The sequence below is a fragment of the Monocercomonoides exilis genome (assembly GCF_001643675.1).
Source record: "Monocercomonoides exilis strain PA203 chromosome Unknown scaffold36-1065637, whole genome shotgun sequence".
NCBI classification, from domain to species: domain Eukaryota; phylum Preaxostyla; order Oxymonadida; family Polymastigidae; genus Monocercomonoides; species Monocercomonoides exilis.
The window spans coordinates 61,162-86,789 of NW_027150581.1; the positions used below are offsets into that span (position 1 = coordinate 61,162).

Below are 25,628 nucleotides of genomic sequence, written 5' to 3' on the forward strand. Positions count from 1 at the left end.
GCACTGGTCAGGGGTGTTGGAGCGGTAGTCAGCCCAAAGAAGGTTTGAAACAATTTAGTTGATCTATAAAATTAGATAACTCCAATAGGAAGAGGAAAAAGTTGACTGGGAGTTGAAGGAGGAAGAAGATGAAGATTAAGAAAATAATATGGATTTCGGTTCAGGCTCCTAATTGGAATTGCATTTTTGTCCTTGTTCAAATGCTTCGACCACGTTCTTTGCATTCATTTCCTTGTATCCAAAGTCTTCACATTGAATTTCTCTACCTAGTTCCCCACTTCTTTATCAATGGAGAATGTCAGTCAATTGCTAACAAGCAGCTTCAGAGAAATATCAAGCAGCTGAAAATTTGAAATAATAGCATTATTTTGATAAATAGGCAAAATATAGGCTATACTGATTTTATCAAGACAAATTTTCATTTATTTTGACCTTTCTTACAGATCAACTTCAATCTGGAAGAGCAGAGCATCGATTCGCAAGTCGGATTTCTTTAAAAAGGTTGTGCTTTGTTCAGTCTGTGAAGAAGAAGAATTAAAAGAAGATTCAAATAATTTGAATGTGAAAATGAAAACATTTGAAGAATAATAGATATTTTCGTTCATGATTGGAACTTTGAATATCGTTTTTTAAGCAGAAGCCATAATGATAATATGTTAATAATTAGTTTGAGAGATTAACACGTATCAAAAAGCAAAATTCAAAACCGTTTTTATTGAAAAACAATTGAATTTGTTTTTCATAATTTATTATTTCATAATTGATTATTGAATACAACTGGAGTAAAATTGTTTCCCTTCATGCAAACGGAATGGATAGAATCATCCTTCTTTTGTTGAAACTCTCAATCAGCAAAGCAAATAAAAAAAATTGAAATACAAAATAATTAATTATCGAAAATTATGGAGTGTTTTGATCATCCGATTGAATGATCTTGAAAATTGCGAGTAGAAATAGAATTAATTTTGAAACATGGAGCAAAAAAAATTTTCTCATTTGTCAAATTCTCGGAAGAGTGAAAAGTGCACAGAAGCATGGAACTTTCTTGTCACCAAATCCGGACACGACGAAGCAACAATGATCAAACATATATTTTTACACACAAACAAGGGGAAAGAATTGTTTTCAGATATCCAAAGCATATTCAATGGTTTGTATCAAGTCAGTTTTCATGAATTTAATATTTGCAATTTTGAAACAATATTTTTTGAGAAAAAAGCAGGTTCGTCCTATTGCGAATGGCATCAGCTTACAATTCAGAGCAAAATAAACACGCGAAAGTTTCATTGCTAAAGTGTGTGTGCAACGAATTCAGTTTAAGGCAGCTTCATGATTGTGGCTTCCAGTGTTCGCAAGGAAACTGCAATCATGCCAAAAAGAACAGTTCACCCACTAATTTTGACTTTGAATTCACCAATAAGCCTCCTGTTCCACCTTCGAAAAGAAGTTTGTTCATTTTTATTTTTTTTGTTTTTTGTTTTCTATGAAATTTATTTTTGATTGTATTATCGAGAACTTATCAAAGATGATTATTACATATTCAATAATTTTCTTGCGGAAAATTCAACAGAATCAAGCAAGGAATCTCGTCTTTTATTGACAAACAAAAAACGTATTTTCTATTATCTTATCAATATAAACTTTGTTGAATATCCTTTATTCGTGTTTATCTTTTTGGGTGTTATTTTGAACAATTATTTTCTATTTAAAAAATACTTTTTTCTATGATGATGATTTCACTATTATTAATTGTGACAGCCAAATGGAAGAGGACGTTGATCCTTTGAAAAATTACTTTACAGAAGAAGATGATTCGAGTATTTTTATATCAGATATGGATACAATTGATGAATCTGAACATGGCGCTATGGATATTTTCGAAAATGAAAGAAACATTTCAGATTCAATTTGTGAATTCCAGGATTCAAATATCCAACAATCATTCCTCGAACAATGCAGCGATCCAAATATTGATGACTGGTTTGATATGGGAGAAGTTGAACTGAATGATTTTTCAAGTTCAAAGATGGAAATCGATGATGATATGGAGCAGTCAATTTCTGAAGATTTTCCAACAAATGTTCAAAAACAAACTAATATTCAATTTCACAAACCATCAGATAATCGGGTCACAAATTGCAACAGTTGTAATTCAGCACCTATTCAGTTTTCACCTCTTCAAAATTTCGGAAATACGTGTTATTTGGCTTCGTTAATTCAGATATTTCGAACAATAATAATTCGAATGAGTAACAACAATGTGAGGAAAGGAAGGCTTTCTTCTTTTGACAAATATTTATGCGATTTGATAGTGCCTCAAACTTTAGGAACAGAAAAAAACGGATCATTCAGAAATTCATCATGGACAAACATGTTCATAGACAAATGGGAGGGGAAACATCACCTTAAGAAAAGAAATCAACAGGAGTTCTACAATTCTTTTCTTAGTCTTTTCAGTGATATCTCATCTTGCATTCCAATCATATCTAACGAAATGATGACTTCTGTAAGCTTCCCGAGAAAATGCACGAATTGTGATTGTGTATCAATTGGTGCAACTGAACAATCACCGATAATCAGACTTCAAGGAGATGATTTGATAACAGCATTCAATGAATCATATTCCTATTCAAATAAAAATATAAACAATAAAAAAGCCTATTGTGAATGTTGTTGTAATGTCACACGTCAATTATCCGTTTTGAACATATCAAAATTTCCGAATTTTCTATCAATTTCTCTCGAGAAAACAAAAGCCAAACATGCCATAACGCAAAATGTTTATGAAACAATTTCTTTTTCAACAAAAAATGGAGTTTGGAATGTTAGTGAAACGCCAAATGTTGGAGCTCATATCTATTCACTTGTTGCCCAACTTTTTCATTCTGGATCAACAGACAATGGACATTTCTTTTCTATATGCAAAGTATTCAACAACTCAAGTGTCTTCGAAGAAAACACAAATTGGATTCGATGTGATGATGAAAGCATCACAGAAATAAACGACAATTTGAACTCTTATTATTAAAATCATTTGAAAGGAAAATCATTTCCTCTCTTATCAATATACAAATTAAATGATTCATTCAATACTGGTTTTCTCTCATATCCCATTTCACCCAATATATGTTCTTTTCCACCGAATCAACAAAGCTTATCAACAAAATGTGATAATTCGGGAAATAACATAGATTCATTTCAATCAACAATATCACAAAATTGTTCAACTGTTAATAATCAAACTGATACAAACATTTCACATGTATCCAACGATACACACACACATTTATCATCTCTCATTTCACCAATATTTCGTGAGAGTAAAATGGATTCATTTCACTCAACAGCTTGCATTTGTGGTACTTCATCTATATCTCTGTGTGAGAACAGAAATTCCACAAGTATTGAATCAAAAGCTGATTCATCAATGTTGCATTTGCAAGTTAATCAAAATTTGAATATTTGCAACAAAGTCTTTGATTCAAAATTCAACACTTCATATAGCGGAGAACACAATGCGAAAATGCAACAACCAACAACAAGCTGTGGCGTTTTAAAACTCTCCCAGCCAACACTTTATTTCAACGGCTCAAATCCACCTTTTCTCAAAAAAAATAAAAACACTCATGAAGGAACTGAAATAGACGACTGTATTTCAGATGAAGTTAAAACTTCAATGTTTTTATTCGATAAAGATATCGGTAATTCATTATGCAAAAAGCCACTTCAATGCAGGAAAAATGAACAATTAGATACAGAAAATATCAAACACATTGAATCGAAATCAATTTTCCCACATCGAAATATTTTTCCTTCACGTTCAACATGTAAGGTTGATTGCAACAAATCTCAACATAATAGTCATCAAACGTCAAAATATATCAGTTCAAAATCTTCACGTCAGAATTGTTTGAAAACCCCACCAAGGTTAATTAATACTACAAAGGCTGAATTATACGACAAATTAACAAAAACAACAAGTTTAAAGATGCAAAAAAGGACATTTTCAAAATGACACGTCATCTCAAACGAGCAAAACGCAGAACAGACGTTTGCAATCTATGCAATCATTACTCATTTCTGATGAAACGACAAAAACAACTTATCATAAACCAAGAAGATTTGAACGAAAACGAGAAGTTTACACTCGAACTGCTTGAACATCACAGACAACTAGCAGATAATCAGCAGAAGCATTTCAAATATTTGAAAAGTTCTCTTGAACGGAATGAAGTGCTTATTCTATTTGATTTTAAGGAAAACTGGCAATTACCAATAAGAAGAAATCAAATATCAAAAGATTTTTACGAAAAAGAAGAGGTGTCCCAATTTTGCGTGATTGCCTTTGTGTCAGATGATCGAGGAGTGAGAAAAAAACACGTGTTCAACTTTTTCTCCTCCAACCTATCACACGATTATCGTTTTGCTATTGAATGTTTAAAGCAAGTGTTGGATGATGATATATTTTTAAATAAAAAGAGGTTTCACTTCATGTGTGATGCTGGTACGCATTTCAGAAATTCGCAACTACTTCATTTTCTATTATCTGATAACTCTTCATTCGCCAAAGGAAAAAAAACAACGTTGTCGTTTTTTTGTGAGAGACATGGAAAGAGCGAATGCGATGGAGAGTTTGGTTGCCTCACACACTACATCAACAACTATTTGGATGATAATACTGTGATTACAAACATCGAAGAGTTGATTAACTTTTTCAATCTTTCATGTGAAAAAGCAAAAAATATCCGAATAAACTCATTAGACAAAAGCAGCGAAATATTTCGATATTTTTTAAAGTGTGATTTTTTCTGTCTTTTATATTTCATTTTGTTTTTCTTTATCTTTTTCGGAATTGTTTTTCATTTAATAATTTTTTGGTATAATGCGTCAAGCAGAATTTTATGGAGAAAGATGGAAGTGAATTCAATGAAAACATATTTATTTTACGAGAAGCGGGGAAAGGAAGTGTTTCGTTCGGTTGCATCACCCCCAAACTCGATTGGTCAATTCAAAGCAACATTCAAGGAGGCAAGAGCTCGAGATGAACGTCCAAAAAAGTGTTTTCAAAAAAAGAATTTCCTTTCAAAATCAAATGAAATTGGAAATTTCACATTTAAATTATTTAACGAAAGGAAAAAATTAACAAGTTTTCAATTTGAATGATTTTTGAATATTTTTCTGGTTGTGTTTGTTTGTCGGAGTTGCAAACATTAATTTTTAAAAGCTTTTGAATATGTCTGTTGCTCAAGCTCCATATGATGTGGACTAATTCACATGTTTTGGAGTACCCAGATTTTTGACTTTATTGTCAAAATGAAGGGCAAGGTCGATTCCGTCCTGAAACTGCATTGTGACCGGACCAATGCAGTTTCTTGAAGGCTTTGGGTCCAGAATCGGCCTCCCAGGGCAGACAATCAAAATGCTTTTAAAAATTAAGTTTTCCAACTTATTTATTGTTATTTTAATAATTTTATTTTTGATAAATGCATATGTCGGCATACGTTTAATATTTTATTCAAATATTTTGATACTTTTTCACTTTTTTCAACAGCAAAAATATGATATAAAAAACAATAATTCGCTCTGTTTCATCTGTTTGATTTAAAAAACTGAAGAAAGAAAATGAGATTTCAGATTTTAAATGTCTGAACTTTTCTCTATCATATTTCAAAAAATTTGTGAATTTTCATTAAGAACTGTTTCTTGACATACATTTGATGTTTATTTTATTTTTTAATCCAAAACATTCAATATTATTTGTTTTATAAAATTCATATCATTAAATCAAATTCATATTTCGAAAATCGTTGTTCTCATTTTCAAGAAAGCGTTTGCTGAATTGTATCAAATTTTGAAAAATGTCTGTAAATACGATATTGAAAGAAAACCAAATTTTGATTTTCTTAATACAATCGAAATAAACGAATATTAACAAATGTTATATTTATTTTGTCAAATTCATCTATTCATAAGCTTTTAACCTTATTGCTCATGAATGGTTAGTATTATTAACTCTCTTTCGATATGACAGCTCATTCAATCTAATTCTGCTTCATTTTTTTAATGATCCTGTAGTCTCAATCAATCAACCTTTTAACAATAAAGAGAAAGAAAATGAATTTTAAATTCAAACGTATTGAGATATGTTCAAGCTGAGAATGACTGTTTGAAGAAACGAAAGTTTGTTGATTTTCTTCATTTCTTATTCTGTTGAAATGAACATATGATCCAGAAGCAAAACTGTTGAGAACGAATTTTTGTTATTGCAGATATGAATCATTCAACTTTTGAACGAATTATAATTTTCCATAAAAATTTTCTCAGTCCTTTAAATACTCCTTTATTCGTTTTTTGGATAAAAAAAGCAAAACGTATTCACTTTTTAAATCGCACAGGTTCAAGATTTCTCATCATAAGATTCTCTTAACAATTGGATCATTTCTGTAATAAAATGATAAAATGAACGTTCCAGATTAAAAGCGCTGTTCTCAAATCATTCATCATCCGTGTAAGCGTATAACTTGAATGGTTTTTTGTTATTATATGACCTAAAAAGTTCAAATTATCTTCTTTTAAAAAGATCAATTCAAACTTATTGTTTTAGATGACTCTCACCAAAATATATGTTATGTGAGTCATTAATGATAAAGTTCACTTTAATGTATTTCATCTTTCAAGAATGTATTATATATTAATCAGCTTGCAACGAAAAAGTGTTTATCTCATTTCACAATAAATTGTCAATAACTGTAATTTGATGAAACCAAATAATGATGAAATAAGAGAAAAAATATTAAAAAGATTGATTTTGCTTCAAATCATTAAGTCATATTTTCAATCCTTTGCAATATGATGATTGCTGATAATGTTTAAATTATACACAGTTAAAATAGATGAAATATTTATTAATTATTTATTGAAAAAATATCAACTTTTTCAACATTTTTTGAACAGTGTCATTGTTTATTTATCGAAAATGCTAAGAATGACATTTATGAAAAACACAGACTTTTATTGCTTATATCAAGCGAGTTCTCATTTAATGAAAATTGGATTTTATCTAATTTTTGAATAAACGCTTTTTATTATGGTTCATTTTAACATTTTCATTTTTGTTGCAAAAATCTGTTGAAAAAAGAAATAAAACATTGACAAATTAGTTGAAATAAGTCAATACTCAAATTATTTTCACAAATAATAATAGTTTTTATTTGTTAAAGAAACACCCCGAAAAAAGTTATGATTTCAAAAATAATGTGCCACCTAAAATTCCAAAAGTATTAACATATATAAGATACGTTTGGAGGATAATAATTAGAATTTCTTCTTTTGCAGTTATTGAGAAATCGATTTTGTCCGGAATTTTTTGCTATGTCCGGTTCATTTCTGCACTATCTTTGAGTAGTTTTCTGACAAGGCAACAATTATAAATTGCTAAAAAAAAAATTTCGCTTATTCGCTGAACCCTTGTTTAACTCAACTATCAACCAAAAAAACAACTTTTGAAGTTGTCACCAGTCAATCAATTTAAATTATTATAGTCACTCGGTGATCTGATAATCAACTGTTGAGATTATAAAGAGATTTAATCGCATTGGCAGCTTTATGAGGTTTATTATTAACAGCACACATTTTTATATATGTTAAAAATTTATGATTGAAATACAATTACTTTTGTTTAACTTTTCATTTTGATGTTTTGATAAATTTTAAAATTTTAATTGATTTTGCAACATATCAGCAAATTGTTGTCGCAAAAATCAACCCCATCTGCATTCAGTGCTATTCATCAAAATGCTTTTTCAGCTGCTATTGAGGTATCTCTTTTCTCGTTTTTTCAACATTTAATTCATTTTTTCAGGAAGCACAAGCAGAAGGTTTTGCACAAACGACCACAGTGGCCCTTCCAGAACCTATGAATAATCTTATATTTCAACTTCTCGATCATCTTTGCGATTTTTATCCACAGGAATATTTGGTTTTTTTTAAAACAAAAGAAGGACTTGAAATTGTCCAAGACACTTTTTGGTTTATTTTTCTTTTCAAATACGGGGTGTGCATGCAATTATATTTGCAGTAATATTGTTCTTTTTCTGATTTTTTTTTTAAACTTATTTTATCACAAACAGGAATCAGTCATAAAAAAGAAAGAGAAGAGTCCACACAACCCACTTGATGTATTTTTATATGAATTAAAAAGACAACAGAAAAAGGAGCAAGAAGCAGATATTGAGAAAGAAAAAGAAACAGCTGAGCAGCCGAGGAGTATGTCAGGGGTACTGCCTTCACTTCACGACTCAGTTCAGAACACTCCATCGCTAACCCCTCCATCATCCACAACTCCCACTTCGCTTTTTGCACAATGCTCTGCACTTCCACAGTCGACTTCCACTCAATTCTCTTCGACCACATCCAACCAGCTTAGCAGCATGTCTGCCGCACCAAGTGCTAATTCATCAACTGCCTCTTCATCTTCCTCTTCATCTTCCTCTTACTCTTCCTCTTCCTCTTCCTCTTCCTCTTCATCTTCCTCTTACTCTTCCTCTTACTCTTCCTCTTACTCTTCCTCTTCCTCTTCCTCTTCCTCTTCCTCTTCCTCTTCCTCTTCCTCTTCCTCTTCCTCTTCTTCCACCTCAACTTCCACATCCACATTCACATCCACTTCTTCATTGTCTCCGCCCGCTGTCCGCGACGACCGCGGGTTCTGGCTGATGGAGCGGGTGCGCGGGCGCGAGCGGCGGTTGCAGGAGAAGGCCGAGCGGGAGAAGAAGAGAGAGGCAGAGCTGGTGCAGGCAAGACTGATGGTCGGGGGAAGGTGGATAACGCTGCACAACCACGACCCGCAGCCGCTGCCGGAGAGGGAACTGCCGTATTCGCTGAAGGGATACGGGAGGAGGATGGGGTATGTGTGTGTGTTGGGGAGAGGGGGAGAAAGAAAGAAAGAAAGAAAGAAAGAAAGAAAGAAAGAAAGAAAGAAAGAAAGAAAGAAAGAAAGAAAGAAAGAAAGAGAGAGAGAGAGAGAGAGAGAGTCAGTGATTTGATGATAACGTTTAATGTTGCTTGGATTAAAAATATTTATTATTTATGTATTTATGTATTTGTTCAGATTTAATTTTTTCCTTTTTAATTTAACACATTGTTTTCTCACGAATTGTTTGCTATTAACCTTCATTTTTTAAATGAAAATGTTAATTTCTTTCTTTCTTTCTCTCTTTTATATTTATTTATTTATTTCTTTTTACTTTTCGTTTATTCAATTTTTCCGTTTTCTCTTTCTTTTCCTGTTATTTATCAACATTTTTCTGTGCTTTTTTTTCCGAAGAAGTCGCTCGCCTTCTCAATCGAATTCTCCACCAAAAGAAAGAGGAAGAAGCTATAAAAGCCAAAAAGAGAGAGAAAATGAAGAAAAATTTGAGTTGAGTGGGGGAAGAAGAGAAAGAAGAAGAGAGAGAAAAGGAAAAGGAAGAGAAAGAGGAAGAGGGAGAGAAAGAGGAAGATATTCTGATGAACAAGAAGAATTGGGAGCGATTCACGAAAGAGAAGAAGAAGAAGAAGAAGACAACGAAGACGAATTTGAAGATGAAGATGAAGAAGAATATGAAGAAGATTATAAAGAAGAAAAAGATTATCTGGAAAGGGTTAACAGACGAGAAGGAGGAGAAAGAGGAAGAAAAGAAGAAGAAATAAAAGAACAACATAAAGAGCAAGACGCCACACAAACCGAACAATCTTCACAATCCCTCTCACTTCCTCAAAAAGGCGAATTCGACGACGAAGAAGACGACGAATTCGACATCGACTTCGAAAAGCGCACCGAAGACGAGAAGCGGCGCTTCCTCCTGTTGGACGTGGGTGCCTTGCCTTCTTCCAACAAGAAATCGACTCGCTGCCTCTTCGACCGCATCGCTTTGCAGTTTGTCTCTGTCTTTCTGGATGTGAGCGACGCCTACAGAGAAGGTTTTGTGGAGCAGTTTGTGGAGATCCTGACAGTCGTCGTGGTCAACTGCTTCTCCAACTGCTTTCCTGAAAAGAGTTTTGATTCTTGTTTCAATCAGTCTGTGTATTCTGCTCTGACTCAGATGTTCCGAGGCTTCAAGCCCACGTGGCAAGGGCCGTTTGTCGTGGTGAATGTGAACCCGCAGCTGAAGCAGTATGCAGCAGCTGTCGGCAGGAAGGAGGGGAAGATGAGCGGAGGAGGAATTGGAAGTTATGGAGGAGGAGGAAGAGAAAGAGGAGGGAGTAACTTAAAGGGAGGAGCAGGCTTTGCAGTGTTGATGAGGGGAGGAAGCAAAGCGAAGGAAAGGAAAGACAATGTGAATGTGGGGAAATTCACTGGGAAGTTGAATGACAAAGGAAAAACCACAGAAAAAGATAAAAATCCGCAGCAATCTTTGACGAATAAGTTATCAGACACAAGCTTAATTGCTTCTGCTTCTTCTGCTTCTTCTTCTCTTTCCTCGTTAGAATCAGCACAACACACAGAAAACGAGGCAGTTCAATCAACTTTGGCTACAACACCAAAGGAAAGAACGATTGGAGCACTTCAATTAAACAGCAGTATCAATAGCAACAGTAATATTAGTATTGGAGAAGAAAACACATCATCTTCCTCTTCTTTTTCCTCCTCTTCTTCTCTCCCAGACACTTCAACCACCCCACAATCTGTCGAAATCGAAGCTGATCGACTGTTTGCTGACCGAATAGCGCGCGAAGAGGAGGAAGAAGAAGCGATACGCGAGATGAGGGAGATGGATGAGTATGTGGCGGGGCTTATTGATCACATCGACTGCGCTGTGGATAAGCTGGATGAGGCGGTGAGGGAGAAAGAGAGAGAGAGAGAAAGAGAGAGAGAGAGAGAGAGAGAAAGAGAAAAAGAGAAGAGAACGAGGATGCGTGTGATGAGCGGGGAATTGGGGGCAGATTTGGCAAGCAGCCGGGCGGGGAGCAGAGGAAGCAGAGGAAGCAGAGGAGGAGGAGGAATAGGAGGAGGAATAGGAAGCAGAGGAGGAGGAATTGGAAGTAGAGGAGGAAGTGGAGGGGGAATGAGTTACAATGGAGACGACGATTATTCGCGTTCAGCAGCGCAGACGGGCAGAGTCACACGGAGAAACAGCGGGATCTTTCCAGTCAATCAGATGGGGACTGGGTTTATTGGAGCTTCTTCTTCAAATTCTTCTTCTTCCTCCTCTTTGGCAACGACGAATACTTCTGGCACTGCTGGAGGAGGGTATAGGAGAGAGAAAGAGAGAGAAAGAGAAAGAGAGAAAGAGAAAGATGAGAACATTTTGCTTGAAGATAACAACAGAGCGAATAAAAAGAGAGCAAAGTTCAGTTTTGCGCCTTCGCAGAAGACAAACAGCAGAAGCGTGAAACTTCCTCCGATTCACAACACTTCCACTTCATCATCATCATCATCATCTTCTTCTTCTTCTTCTTCCATTTCACCCCAATCTCTTTCTTCTTCTTCTTCTTCTTCTTCCTCTTCTTCTTCTTCTGATTCCTCTTCCTCTTCCTCCTTCTATTCCGACGTTTCCCTCATCAGCAACCCGTCCAATGCTTCCAACTCTTCCGTTCCGTTCTCCAACTTAGCCAATCTGGCTGTGTGTGATGTGTGTGGGAAGAAGATGACACAGCATGCGCATTTCAGCATCAACACGATGTCGCCTGTGGTTGCACGCTATTTCGAGCTGAAGAAGATTGCTCATCCGCCGACGACGGTGAAGTTCGTGGCGTTCTCACAGAACGTGTTCGTGTGCTCCTGCGGGTGTGTGTTGGGAGATGAAGATAAAAAGACTATTTGTTGATGTTAATGTTTTTTGCTTTTTTCTTTTCTTTTCTTTTCTTTTCTTTTCTTTTCTTTCTTTCTTTCTTTCTTTTTTTCTTTTTTTCTTTTTTTCTTTTTTTTGCTTATTTTATTCATATTTTTGTATGTTCAACTGTAAACATTCTCTCTATTTTTAATATGATTTCACTTTTCACAAAAATGCCTCTTCTTCCTCCTCCTCCTGTTTTATCTCATTTGATGAATAAATCTTATCTTTTTCTTTTTTTCTTTTTTACTTTTTTATTTTTTCTTTTCTTTTTTCTTTCTTTTTCTTTTTATAGCCACAGCCAAACAGCAGAAGCGAAGACGCTGCGAGGAATGGCTGACGATGTTCTGTCGAATGTCGATGCAATTCTGGAAGAGCACGACAAGAGACTCAGCAAATACAGAGTATGTATTAAGAATTTTTTATTATTGATGCTTTAATAAAAATAAAATAAATAAATAAATATTTTTTTTTTGTTTTATTTATTTATCTTTTATTTATTTTTCTTCTTCTTTCATTTTAATCTCTCCTATCTCATCACCCTTCTCTTTCTCTTTCTATCTCTCACTCTTTCTACATCCCAACAGCACCACAACCCATCCTCTTCTTCTCCTCTTTCCTCTCCCCAGCACTCTTCAGCTTACTCTCCCTTCCGCCCTTCTCCCCGCGCCAACACAAACACACAGTTTTCACCCAATTCCACTTTTCAGAGCCAACGGCACCCCAAACAAAGGCGAAACAAGCCAGGGCGGCTGGAGACTGAAGGGGTGATTGACGAGCTTATCAGGTTCCGGCTGAAGAGCGGTGGGGCCAACGGGGCAGGCGGAGGAAGTGGGGTGAATAGAACGAATGGGATGGGAGGAGCAGACGGGGCGAGGATGCAGATTCCGCACAGGCGGATGATGGCAGACGGGCTGCGGCAGGCGCAGATGATGCGGAAGGACCGGATGGAGGAGCTGGGGATGACACCGTCGCAGATGATGGCGATGCGGAAGAGGAGATGAATATGTGTGTGTGTGTGTGTGTGAAAGAGAAAAAAAGAAAGAAAGAAAGAGCACATTATGATGGATAAATAAAGATGAGTTTGCGTAACTGGAAAGTGATAACATGCTTTGACGCATTAACAAGTGGGCGGTTCATTTGGATAGGACCATTTAAACAACAATTTTACAATTATTCCACTTCAAATTGTTTTTAATTGCATTTTTGTTTTTTTTTTCTTTGAAAGGTTGATTTTTCATTTTGTAAAGGAAAATAAAACTGTTTTATTGAGAATTCATTTTTCAGTCTCTTCAGTTTTTGTGTGAGTTTTGTTTGGTTAAAATAAGGTTTGTAATTTATCATCGTTAATGTTCTTTATTGATTCCAAACATAAAAATTTCAATAATTGAAAAAGAGAATATGTATCTTTTAAAATTTCAGCTTCAAGGCTCTCAAAATGCTTATCATATATTATTAAAATACAACTTTTCCAATTGGTCCAATATAGCTTCACATTGTCATTTCTTTCTCAAATGTGTTCCTGTTCAGAGAATCTTCATCAATGGCTCATTGTATTTGTTGGTGATTGTTTAGTTAATATAATAATTCTTGCCAATCAATCTGCTTCTCAACTGTCCCTCTGCAACGATCCAGCAAAACCAGCTGGAAAGACATGAAAAAGTTTAAAAAAACTTCGTTTTTCTGTTTCATTTTTCTTTCATTCCTTTTTATTTTTCTTTCATTCCTTTTTTCAGCGCAGAAGATTACAATAGCCAAAATCTTGAGACAGAATCAGTTCTCCGTTGTAGCACCTCAGCGAAAACGGCTTCTCTTTTCCAATCGCTCGAACATATTCAGCAATTGCAGCTGAGTAAATCATCAAGCATTGGACCATTTAAAAAATACACATATAAAAGAAAACAAAAGAATATTAAAGAAATGAAAAAAAAAAAAAAATAAACAAAATTAATATGTTAATAATCATTCCCACAAGAAAATAATTTTGTGAATTTCAATATTAAACACCGCATCCCAAATGTCCCTCTCACATTAAAAAAATTCATTAAAATACCTGTGCTAATCGCGTTCTGCATGAACTTGTTGATTCTTCCGCTCACCTCGCTCACCTTCCCCACCATCCGCTGCTCTATCAGAAAGAGTCGCACCTTCTCCTTCTCCTCCTTCTCCTTCTGCTGCCTCTCTTTCGCCTGCCGCTGCCGCTCCTTCTGCGCCTCGTCGCTCTGCCGCCCAATTTGCTCCATCAGCCCTTTCAGCGGGATGCTCAGCCCGTCCAAAATCGGATCGCCGCCTGACACACACAGACACAACGACGACTGCAGCTGCCCTTTCGCCTCTGTTTTGGCATCTGTCTCAGCATCGCCTGCTGCTTGGCCCAAAGACAGTTCTCCCAATGCGCCACGCTTCGATGGAGTGATTAACAGAGAAGTGTCGAAGGCAGAGGAAAGAGAAGGCTTTCCGTATGCTGATGGCAGCTTCTCTCCCAATTGCATCTTTTCTTTTTTGTTCTCTGAATTCGCTGTGACCGATTTGTTTGTGCGGAACGGAGAAAAAGGCTCGCTTTCATTTTCAGCCCATTCGAGGCTGTCATTCTGGAAGTGCCGCCCAGGAGTTAGCCGACTCGGCAAAGGAGTGCTCAAGTTCTGTGAAAGGAAGTTTGCAAAGATCGAAGCAGGCGATGGAAGAGCAGCTGGAGATTGTATCGAAATCGGGCTGCGAAGCGAAGAAGGCCTTCTCAGAGGAGATAGAATCGCACCAACAGTCGAAGGCTTGCTGTTTGCAGGCGAAAGAAATTGAACTGAAGATAAATTTTGTTCTTGAGTCTCCAATGTGTCTTTCCTGTTCGTTTCACTCTGTTTGCTAGATGGTATTTCTGGGCAGTAAATATCGTTTTTGATGGAATCTGAATACTTCTTCAGAACAGCATTTGACAAGCGCGATGATTGCTTTTCATTCAACGCAAGACCGCCCATTTGCGTTTCCTTGAATTTCTTATTTGGCAAACAGATGATTCATTTGATTCACAAAAAGCAACAAGAATAGAACAAAATGAAATTTTGATTGCAAAAAACCAGTTGCAGAAACAAACAATAATGAGATTCATACCTCAAAGTCCCGCAACAGTATTTCCTGCAAAGCGCTGTGAAATCGAGTTTTCAGCTCATTTTGATCTGAATCCAATCCTGTTTGTATCCACATCATCTTCACTTTGCTTTCTGGCACTTTCTGCTTCCGAAAGCCAAATTCAACAAAAAAATCGCTTCCAGCCATTTCGCTGCTCCTGGCCAACAAATTAACCAGACAAAAAAAAAAGCAAATTCTTGAACATGTCAAAAACAAAATGGCAAACTGTCCGTCAAGTTTCTTTGTTGAAATTGCACCTGGCAAGATTGTTTTGAACTTTTCGATGATCTCTGGGGTAAGAGAGCTGCAGAGTTTAATGTTTAATTGTTTTCATGTCAAAATGAAGAAAAAAAGAAAAAATTCGCCAAACTGCTTGCAGCTCGCTTCAACGGGCTTTTTCAGCTCTGAAAACTTCACATGCGGGGCAAACACATTGTGTGATATCCTCCATTGCAGCTGATATTGCAACACAGATCCAAACAGTATTTCCAATGTTTTGAAACTGAAGCACAGACACAGCGCAATTGAAACAAATAAAAGCTTCTATTTTAAATAAGCGCATTCTAATACCTTTTAGGAAATGGTATGACTGGGCCATCTGTTGTTTCTTTTCCTTCAGACTTCGAAGAATCCATTTCAAAATAGAAATTTGAAATGAATGCCTGGATTACGGATTAGATCATTTAGATCAAATACTTTATAAACAAATATTCATTATTATTCAATCACAAATAGTTCATGATTGTAAATACTTTGAGTTATCTGAAAAAATAAAATTGTGACATTTTTTTTTTGAATTAATGGTCGTCCAATCATTTTATTTGAAACAATTTGAATAAATTTTTAAATTAATCCAAACGCTCTATCTTCAAAACAATTCCATCTTTTAGAAAAGATGAATTTGCAAATACAAATAAATTCATGATTCAGTCAATTATTAAAAATACGTCTTTATGAGAAAATGTTGTGGAACAAGTATTCATTTGCTTTCATTGTAAAGAAAAAATCGATTTCTTTTTTGTCACAAAAGAATGCATGCTTTTGTATGCAATATAACAAACAGTACTTCTGCTCCTTTTGCTTTTGTTCTGAATTTTGAAAATTGTTGCTGCTTGGAAAGTTCTGCTTGACAAGTTTATTGGAGAAGAGAGGTTTGAAGTTAATTGATAATAAAGTTTTTTTTTTGAAATTTCGAATATTGTTGATATGCATTGTTTTCAGCGCAGTAGATGGAAATTAATGAAAATGAATGAAAGCTGGATATCTCGTTATGAAGGGTGACCAACGAGTTGGGAGAGCGAATTCAAACGAAAAGTGCCCAGGGTGAAGGAATTGGGAAGGGAATTGGAGATGATATTTTTTGATGAAAAACAGGATATTTTTCAATGATGAGGGTGGAATTTGAGCAAAATGCATAAATTTCACATTTTTCAGAAGAGCAAGAAATCGATGCACTTGATGGAGAAACAATTGATGGAAAGGATGATTTGCGAATCAAAAGATGAGGAACTTGAAAACGGAAGGAATAGTGAAATGAAATTAAGAAAGCTGGTGTCAATGGAATAAAATATAGATATTGACTTTTAAATTTATTCTGAAGGTTTGTTATTGTTATTTATTTTGAAGTGATTATTGTTTTTTCATTTAGGTTGCTGAAAAAGCGAAATATAAGATGACTTTGAAGATGATAGAGAAGACATTTAATTTTCACAACAGCAACTCAGATGGACAAATTCTTAGAACTTCAATTTGGATGGCGTAAGACAACTTTTTTGAGAGGGCCTTTCATTTTTTTGTTTGTGAACCCAGATCAACTCTGGTGAGAAGACAAAGGGATGAAAAAAGCGAATAAAAATTGCATGTTCAGCTGAATCGACAGGAAAACGTTGTGAAAATACATCAGTCGAAGATTTATCTGCATCGAAGTCATTCCATCTGTTAGTGCACCAGTTGCATCAGAAACATTTCAATGGCCAATGGATGTTTCATTCAACAATAAAATGTTTTTACTGAAAGTACTGTTAATTTTGGCGGTTCTTGTTTTGCCGAATATTCTGCTGGAAATGCTGCTGACTTCTTCTTCTTTGGTTCAAATTCACCACAAGCCACGCCAACAGAGAGAGAGAAAGAGAGAGAGAAATTTTATTCACAACATCTGCTCATCTTCTTCTTCATATTTTATTGCCAATTGCCGTATTTAACTATCTTCTTCAGCTTCATCTTCATCTTCCGCCTTCTTTGAGATACGAAATGAGCGTAAATTGAGTGAATTTGCACAAAGTCCATTCATTTTGAGCATTACTCGAAAAGACATCGCTTTTGGAGATTCTTTTATTGGAAAACATTTCTGACCTTCACATCAACAAAGATGAATGAAACAAAGAGAAGATGGCTAAAGATTAACAAAGTAACACAGTGAAGACTAGGAAATCAGCCCAATCGAAAAGAGAGACAAGTCACTTTCACAGAAACGCGTCTGAATCTTCTTCTTCTTTTTCTTCTTCTTCTTCTTCTTCTTCTTCTTCTCCTTCTTCTTCTTCTTCTCCTTCTCCTTCTCCTTCTCCTTCTCCTTCTTCTTCTTCCTCTTCCTCTTTTTCCTCCTCCTCCTCCTCTTCTTCTTCTTCTTCTTCTTCTTCTTCTTCTTCGTCTTCTTCTTCTTCTTCATATTCTTCTTCTTCTTCTTCTTCTTCTTCTTCTTCTTCTTCTTCTCCTTCTCTTTCTCCTCCTTCTTCTTCTTTTTCACCTTTTTCTTCTTCTCCTTCGTATTTTTCTTCTTCTTCTTCTTCTTCTTCTTCCTCTTCTTCCTCTTCATCGTTATCATCTTCAGCTGCAATGCCTGCTAATTTCATTTGGCTGAGCTACGAACAAGACGAGCTCTTCAAACACAACTTCGATGAACGGTACAAGATATTCTATATGCACATTGATCCTTCAATGCTGGTTGAGATTATGTTGAAACAGAAAGAGAAGGAAGAGAAGGAAGAGAAGAAGAAAAAGATCAAAAAAGAAGAAGTTAGAGAGAGAAAGTTATATTTCTATTTCTTCTTCTTCTTCTTCTTCTTCTTCAATTTTTAGAGAAGGAGGAATGATTATAAAATATATTCAATCAACAGAAGAAGAAGAGAAGGAAGAGAAGGAAGGGACGGGAAAAGCACAGCTTTTTGTGCACATTCCAGTTGATAACAGAAATGTGGAGGTGGAAAAAGAAAAGTAAGAGGGAAAGAGGGAAGATGAGAGCGAAGGTATTTTTGTGACAACAGCAACAGAAACAGAAACAACAGAAAGTGAACGATGTTGGAGCAAAGCAAGGGACATTCAGAAGGGAATGACAGATTCAAAATGATGTGAGGCGCCCGACTTTGTTTTTTGTCAAAGAAGCTGCGATGCCCCAGCCTTTGCTTTCTCTCAGCCACACACAAGCACAGCCAGTTCAGCTGCAAAAGACGGCTCAGCTCAACAAACTGCAAAGGAAAGCAATCAACTCGCTGCTTTCTGCTCTCCAAAAAGACATGTGTGACATGTGTGACATCCGCAGTGTCTGTTCCATTGCATCTGCTTTTTCCTTTCTCCTTCGGAATGGACGATGAATTGGATGGTCTGTTTCTGTCGATGCTTCACTCGCCTTCTTCTGCTGGCTCAACAGTCTTGCAGCTGCATCAGATGTTGCTGTGTATTCAATCGCATTCTGCTGCCTTTTTTGTTCATTCAGGATTGACACACGACGTGGCAGGCAGAACAGAACAGGACAGCTCAGATTGTTTTGGCACTCACAATTTGGCAAAGGAAAAAATTCTCAATCAATCCATATTTTTTTAATTCAGAAGGGGAAGGAATAATTGTTGAAAAGGAACTTTTTTTTGTTATTTTTGACATGCATTTCAATTTTTATCATTTTATTTTATTTTCCATGAAAAAGAGGATGGAAATGAGTCAATGAGAAGGACAAATTATTTTCATCTGAATGAATTTTGAGTTTATTTTATTTTATTTTTAATTTTATTTTATTTGAAAAATGAACAGGCTGACGAAAAGTGTTTGTGCAATGGAATTCTGTCTGTGGAAAAGCTTGTTTAAAAAGAAATTGTTTTGCAATAAATAAATAAATAAATGCAAACACTGCTTTCACAGATTATTTGGGAAATAAAAATGAAAACGAAAAAGACTCAACAGAAAGAGAATGAATGCTTTTGAATAATTCTTGCGTCACAATTCATAGAAACATCAACAAAAATAACCAAAATCGACAAATTACAGTGTTGATTTCTCTTTCAAAAAGCTTTCAAAATCAAAATGAAACAAATAAATCTCCAATAAATAACAGAATTGTCACAGATGTTTCCAAGGCACCTGCCAATATAAAAAAATAAATAAATAAATAATAAATAAAATAAAATTTGATAGAGGAATAACAAAAGAAATCTTTGTAACTCTCACAATTTACGATTAAAAGTCTGAATAAAAAAAAAAGAGAGAGAGAGAATAAAATAAAATAAAATAAATGAATGAACAAAATGATATAAACACATGATTCATCACCAAAGATAATAATCTTCAATGTTTTTAATCAACAAATGGTCGCCAAATATCCCAACAGTTTTAAAATAGCGCATCTTGACAATGCAATCTTCATATCCTTCCTCTTCCATCTTTTCAATCACTTTTTTTTTCGTCTCTTTTCGTTTTGCCTTTTCACTTTCATTTTCACTTTCTCCTTCTCTTTCACTCTCCATCTTCTCATTCAATCTTTCACAGACATTCTTGAAAAAGCGCTCGCAATCATCAATTATCAAAAACTTTTCATTTGAACTGTTCATTTTCGAAAAAACAACTTCGGCTGCACCATTTTTCAGCAGATCATAAATATTCACAGCTCTGTTAAATGTTGCCCATGTCAATGTATCAACACACGTATCACAAACTTCTCTGTCACATTCATTTCCTGCTCGAAATATCTGAACAATGTCCCTGACAAGCTCAACATGCTCTTCACCCCACAAATCGCATGAGTAAAAATAAGACTGCAACACTCTCACCCACCTCTTTATTATCATCGTTTCTTCTTTATCTTTCCCTCTTTTGTCTTCATCTTTAATCTTCCAATCCACACTTCTTGTCAGCTCTTTCAATTCTCTTGTTGCTTCCTTCACAAAATGCAGATCAATCACGAAAATATCTTCCAAATTTTTGTTTTTATGTAATCTGTTGATCAAAAACTCCCAAGCCGACTGGTAAGCAAGGCGAGTAAGATTTTCATGCTCTTGATGATACTGTATGATTTTTATCATTTCCATAAAATACAATTCTTCTGGAACATCCTGAAAAAAAAAAGAGAGAGAATAAATAAAAAATAAAATGAAGTTGGCGGTTCTCATACACTATATTCTCCAATGTAACTTAACGCAAAGAAAGCCATTTCCACCTCTTTATGAATTTCCTCGCTTTCCTCCTTGTTTAATGCAGCTATCAAAAGACAACGCACACAAATCACTAGCAGATCATCGCTGATCGTTTCATATGCTAAGAGCCAAAAAATATAGCATTCACAAAGATCAGTCAAAAGTTTCTCATCCTTTCCCTCTATTTTCTTTCCCTCTTCAGCAATCATCCTCTCAAATCTTTTCTTCAAGGAATCATCCGTAAAAATTTGGCGGTCTCTAAATTCTTTCGCATTCTCGAATCCAGCATGCTTCAATAACATTAGGGCTTTTTCAAAAGGACACTGTTTTAATTCTATCAATTTGTAATCTTCATCGAATTCTTCTTTCGAGAAAAATAGCTTCAATTCTTCTTTTTCCATATTCTTCAGCATTTTATTCATCTCTTCTCTCATCAGACTTTGTTCTTCTTCAGCAGAATCCATTTCTGAAAACATTTCTTTTGTTAGAGAATTTGTTGATTCGCAACTCTTTATCATATTTAAAACAGAGCTCAATTAATGGGCTTTGTCGATCATTTTAATTAAACGATCAGAGCTGCTTGTTGATATGGAAAATAATCCAAAATGTTTGACAAATAATATTGAAAATCGAAATTTATTTATTCTTAATTTTGAATCCAAAAACTTGTCAATTATTGTTTTTTGTGAAAAAAAAATAATTGAAAATATTTTGTTGTTGAATGAGGAATATTTACAGATAATAAGGAACATTCTGCTTTTCTTTTCATTCATTTTTACGTTTTCACCAAAAGATCATCTTTTAAAACACAAATAACAAAAAAAATCAAAGTTTTAATTCTTTGACATATCCAATTATTCAAAATGAACACATAATTCACTTTTCTATTTGTAATTTAAATAATAAAAAACCATTCCTTGTTTATTTTTTGAGAGAAAAGAATATTTTTATTCAAATTAAAAAAATAGTGTGAAAATATCAAAAGAAATAATTACAAACGCATAAAAAAAGATAAAATGAAAGATGACAAACATGTTGAACAAAACTTTTCGAAGAAAAAATGATGAAAGAATTTGAAAGATGTATTTGTTTGAAATTTTGTATTTTTCAATAGAAAAAGCAATGTTTTTTTTTCTTTCTTCTTCAGCTGAAACTTCATTTCAAAGTCTTCAATCCAACTATGTGCCAAAATGCATCAGAAAACAATGCATGAAATGTCAGGGAGACAACAGGAAATAGAAACAATAAAAGCATAAATTTCATTTATCTTTCTCAATTGTCATGATATCAAATCTATCTTGCTTCCTTTTCCATCAACAGCTCTTTTTCATTCATCTTTACACTCCAAAATTATTCGAATCCCTTTTCTGTTTATTATTAATCAGAAATCACTTCCAAGACACGTGAAGTCTTCTCTTCACTCCATCTGAATAAACTCTTCTTTCTTCATTATCCACATTTTCTTCTTTTGCACAAAAAACTCCCTCATTTCTCTTCCCTCATTCACTTGTCTCTCCCTTTCCATCAGCAACTGCACCATCACCAACATCAACTCAGAACAGTTGAGCCAACAGACTGCCACAGATGGCGGGTGCATCTCATTCGCCTCATCTGCCCCTGCCAACTCCTTTTCAGTGAGGGACACAACCTTCTCCACCTGCTCTGTGAGCGAGGATACAAGTTCTGGAGGAAGAGGCGGTGCTCTCATGATCGAGTACAAGGATGATTCACAAGTGTCAGAATCCTCCATTTCCATTACCAATATCATGTTTTCAGCTAACAAGGCGAGTGTCGGAAGAGATATGTATTTTGTATGTAAGTCCTTTGTTGCTTCTGTGAACAAATCTTCCTTCGCTTTGATTAAAAGCATCACCCAGAAGAATAACTTTGTTGTTAAACATGATAGAACAGAGTCATTCGGTGATTGGAATGTCGATCTGTTTATATTTCTCGACGGGCATACAGCTGACAATGAATACGTGGATGGTCATCTTGACATCAAAGCAATGTATTGCGAGTTGGAAAAGACTCTCTACAAGAGCACGCGCAATGTGATGTGTCTTCTGAAGAAGGTGCAGATCATAAGGCAGAAATCATTTCATCAGCTGACTTGTCGGTGAATTTATATGCAAACGATAGCAAAGTCGAAGATATTTGAAGAGAAGGCACAAACACAAAATATAAGAAATTGACTCAAAAACACTTTTGATGGATTAATCATTTCATGTGTGTAAATTTGGATGCTTCATAGAATTTTCTGTTAAATATGCCTTTTCAAATAAATAAGTTTCCCTCATCGTTTCATCTTCTCCGACATATTGAAGGCGTGTGACGTTGTGTAACCTGCCGAACGCTATTTTTGAGCTCATTCATTTCATAAAAGAATTGCTCTAATACTCTTTCTTTTTAATCTGCGCCTCTTTCAGCTTCCAAATAAAAAAAGGCAAAATCGTCCTCCTTTTTTGAGTTCGCTCCGACTGATCAGCTTTTTTCGACTCGAAATCACCTCTATTGCTATTTAAATTTGGCTACATTTTGTAATAGAATGAATAATCCTTTTGTGCTTCCGAAAAGAAAATAAAAGACGAGGCTTATCCCTGAATTTGACGAAAGTTGAATGAAACGAATACAAAATCATTTTTTGTTGCTCATCGAATAAGGTGTTAAAGAAAAAAAAAGAAATATATGAAATGAAATAAATTCGTTCAAATCTCCTTTTTTTATCCAATCACACTAATAATGAATGAAAAATGAAATAAAGATTCCTTTTATAACTGACCATGGAGAAGAAATGAGAATGAAAGAATATTTGATTCATTTAAGAAGCTTTGTTGATTGAAATCCACAAATGAATCAGAAGGTTGATAGTCTGCAAGAACAAAAAGTTAGAGGAATTGTCAAAGATGTTTAAAAAAAAAAAAGAAGGCAAGGTGATGGAGTATTTCATTAATAATCCAATGGAATTTGTGAAGTGAATGATTCAAAGGCTTAATGCGATGACGTTGAAAAAATGAAAATGTCTCATCTGAATTATTCAGTTCAAGTTGACTTGAAAATCGGAATCCAAATATTGTGTTTGATAATTTGTAATGAATCAATGAAGATTGACATCTGTTTCTCATTGGCTGACTTTGAATAATAATCTTGACTTTTTAAAAAGAGAAAAATGATGTTTATCCTTTTGAGTTGACGATACAAACGAACAAAACATCATTTGAGGATATTGGAAAAAAAAATATGAAAAAAAAAGGTTGGGATGAAGAAGAAGAAGAGGTAGAGCAACAGCTTGTAATGCGGAGGGACTTCTGTGTGAGTGAACAAAAGTCTGTGGCGGGAGATGAATTGAAAAGGGCTTCAGTGGAGTTCCAACAAAAAAAGAAGAGGCAGACAATTGAGAGTGTGGTTAGGAAGAAAAAGGAGAGGTAATAATTGTCGAAGAGGCTGTGATGTTTTGAGTGTGCAACTAAGTGGATGAGAATGAACTGTCGAATGAGTTGAATGTCTGCAGTTGTTCATCATCATTTTCATCGTCTCCTTCTTTTCTTCCCATGTCCCTCCTTCTCCTTTCTGTTGCTGCATGTGCAAGTTTTGTACCGAAAGAGTCAATTTGCGATGTGCAAAACTCGTCTTTATCCTTCGTCTTCGTCTTCGCTTTTTGCTCTTCCTGTTGTCTCCCTTTCCTCTGCTCTGTACTCGATTTGCTTCTGAAATCCACATTCTTTGCCTCCTCCATTTGAACACATCCTCCATGTTCCTTTTAAGTACCATAAAACAAGAGGATGAATGCAATGAACATGGCAGTGCCTTCTTCCTTCCACACGAATTCACACCATTCGGCACAAAAGCAACGTGGTAACCTTTCTAAGTGCTGAAGCAGAGCGGAATGTACCTCTGTTGAAGAGGAAAACAGTTCAAATGCACATTCAGCGAAGCTCCATAAGGCATTAATGGAGATGATAATGCTGCTGCTGACAATGACGACGAAGAAGAATAAGAATGGGAAGGAGAAGAAGAAGAAGAGGGAAATGAACAGGGCGATCTGTTTGAAGATAGAGAAATCTGCGGGATCTGAACAGATCCTGATATTCCATCTCTGACAGCTGAAAGAGAAGTGTCTGTCTTGTCTTGCTCAGCCAATGAGCTGCATATGCAATCAGAGCGAATTCGTAAAGATAGCAGGAAAGCTGCAGTCTTTTGCTGTGTGTTTCGTGTAGCTTCCAAAGCAATTGAACAAATACTCTTGGCTTGGGTTTCTTATTGTGTTTAAATCGATGCTCACATTGCATGCCACCAATTGACCGCTTGCCACACTCATTCCACACAGATTGATTGTGTCACTTCCACCCACCCCAACATTCCGATCTTTCATCTCGACACTCGGCCAATCCTTCTTTTCTGTATGTTGGTAACCATTATTATAACGGCACACTCTCGTATCATTGCTATTCGTTGAATATTATTCGTAGAACGGATTGTTGGATGAAAAAAGTTTATTTCCATCAGAAAAATACACATCATGACCAAATGGAGTTGAGTTAGTGCATCAACGATCGTGGAAGAAAAAGAAATAACAATAAATGTAGTTACTTGGAGCTATTTGTTGGTATGAATTTAAATACAATCCTCCTCCATATGCAGTTGCTGAACAAGAAATAAATTGAATGCTCCTCATTACGAATGCTATTGGAATATTTAAACAGCGCATTTCTCCTGTATTTCAACCTGCAAGTGATAGTCCCGTGAATAAGCTCTCGAACATACAAGCACTCTTTCCTTTGTCTTTTTCCGTTCCAATAAAGCTTTCAAAACCTGAAATTTTCCGGGAAGAATTCCTTTTGGCAAACTGATTTGAATGATGATTTTTTCGCAATTCTTGGAATATGTCCAATGAATAATTAGTTGACTTATTTTCCTTTCATTCTTTTATTATCTCTTTTTCCTTCATTGAGTAATATTCAGCCTATACTGCATGTTAACGTTCCACATTCATATTTTTGAAAATATAGCCTTTTCGATTTGTAGTATTTCATGCAATTTCATTCGATCTCAAATGCTGTTATTCAGGACAACAGATTAACACTTTTTAATTTATGACCATAACTGTTAAACAAAAATTTTCAGAATTGAACATTCACGAAAAAATATTGTTTATTTTACAAAATATGTTCTGTTTTTTCAGAACATTCGAGTTGACAAAAAGGATCATAAAAATTTTTGTTCATGGATTAATTGGAATAAACTAGGTCTTTCTGGAATAAATTTTTTCAATTCGAATAAACTGGCGTTATCTGGAATAAAC

General features: G+C 35.1%; 5 protein-coding genes across 5 annotated transcripts; 1 reads left to right on the top strand and 4 right to left on the bottom strand.

Moving 5' to 3' along the window:
• Positions 1–7,605: 7,605 nt before the first annotated feature.
• On the top strand, positions 7,606–13,085 carry MONOS_8897 (uncharacterized protein; the record flags this gene model as incomplete). Its single annotated transcript, XM_067879343.1, has 7 exons — positions 7,606–7,610; positions 7,742–7,817; positions 7,862–8,053; positions 8,130–8,902; positions 9,323–11,764; positions 12,106–12,214; positions 12,398–13,085. 7 exons carry the CDS (start codon positions 7,606–7,608, stop codon positions 12,812–12,814), a joined length of 4,014 nt encoding a protein of 1,337 aa, XP_067723573.1. The 3' UTR covers positions 12,815–13,085.
• Positions 13,086–13,155: 70 nt separating this feature from the next.
• MONOS_8896 (uncharacterized protein) lies at positions 13,156–15,568 on the bottom strand (the record flags this gene model as incomplete). Its single annotated transcript, XM_067879342.1, has 6 exons — positions 13,156–13,658; positions 13,864–14,800; positions 14,916–15,090; positions 15,160–15,237; positions 15,304–15,435; positions 15,504–15,568. The coding sequence occupies 6 exons, from the start codon at positions 15,566–15,568 to the stop codon at positions 13,543–13,545; spliced, it is 1,503 nt and encodes a 500-aa protein (XP_067723574.1). The 3' UTR covers positions 13,156–13,542.
• A 3,897-nt stretch (positions 15,569–19,465) lies between these two features.
• MONOS_8895 (uncharacterized protein) lies at positions 19,466–20,805 on the bottom strand (the record flags this gene model as incomplete). The annotated part of the gene is made up of 2 exons (XM_067879341.1): positions 19,466–20,248; positions 20,308–20,805. The coding sequence occupies 2 exons, from the start codon at positions 20,803–20,805 to the stop codon at positions 19,466–19,468; spliced, it is 1,281 nt and encodes a 426-aa protein (XP_067723575.1).
• A 941-nt stretch (positions 20,806–21,746) lies between these two features.
• On the bottom strand, positions 21,747–22,199 carry MONOS_8894 (uncharacterized protein; the record flags this gene model as incomplete). Its single annotated transcript, XM_067879340.1, has 1 exon — positions 21,747–22,199. The coding sequence occupies one exon, from the start codon at positions 22,197–22,199 to the stop codon at positions 21,747–21,749; it is 453 nt and encodes a 150-aa protein (XP_067723576.1).
• A 1,593-nt stretch (positions 22,200–23,792) lies between these two features.
• Positions 23,793–24,062, bottom strand: MONOS_8893 (uncharacterized protein; the record flags this gene model as incomplete). The annotated part of the gene is made up of 1 exon (XM_067879339.1): positions 23,793–24,062. The coding sequence occupies one exon, from the start codon at positions 24,060–24,062 to the stop codon at positions 23,793–23,795; it is 270 nt and encodes an 89-aa protein (XP_067723577.1).
• Between the last annotated feature and the right edge of the window lie 1,566 nt (positions 24,063–25,628).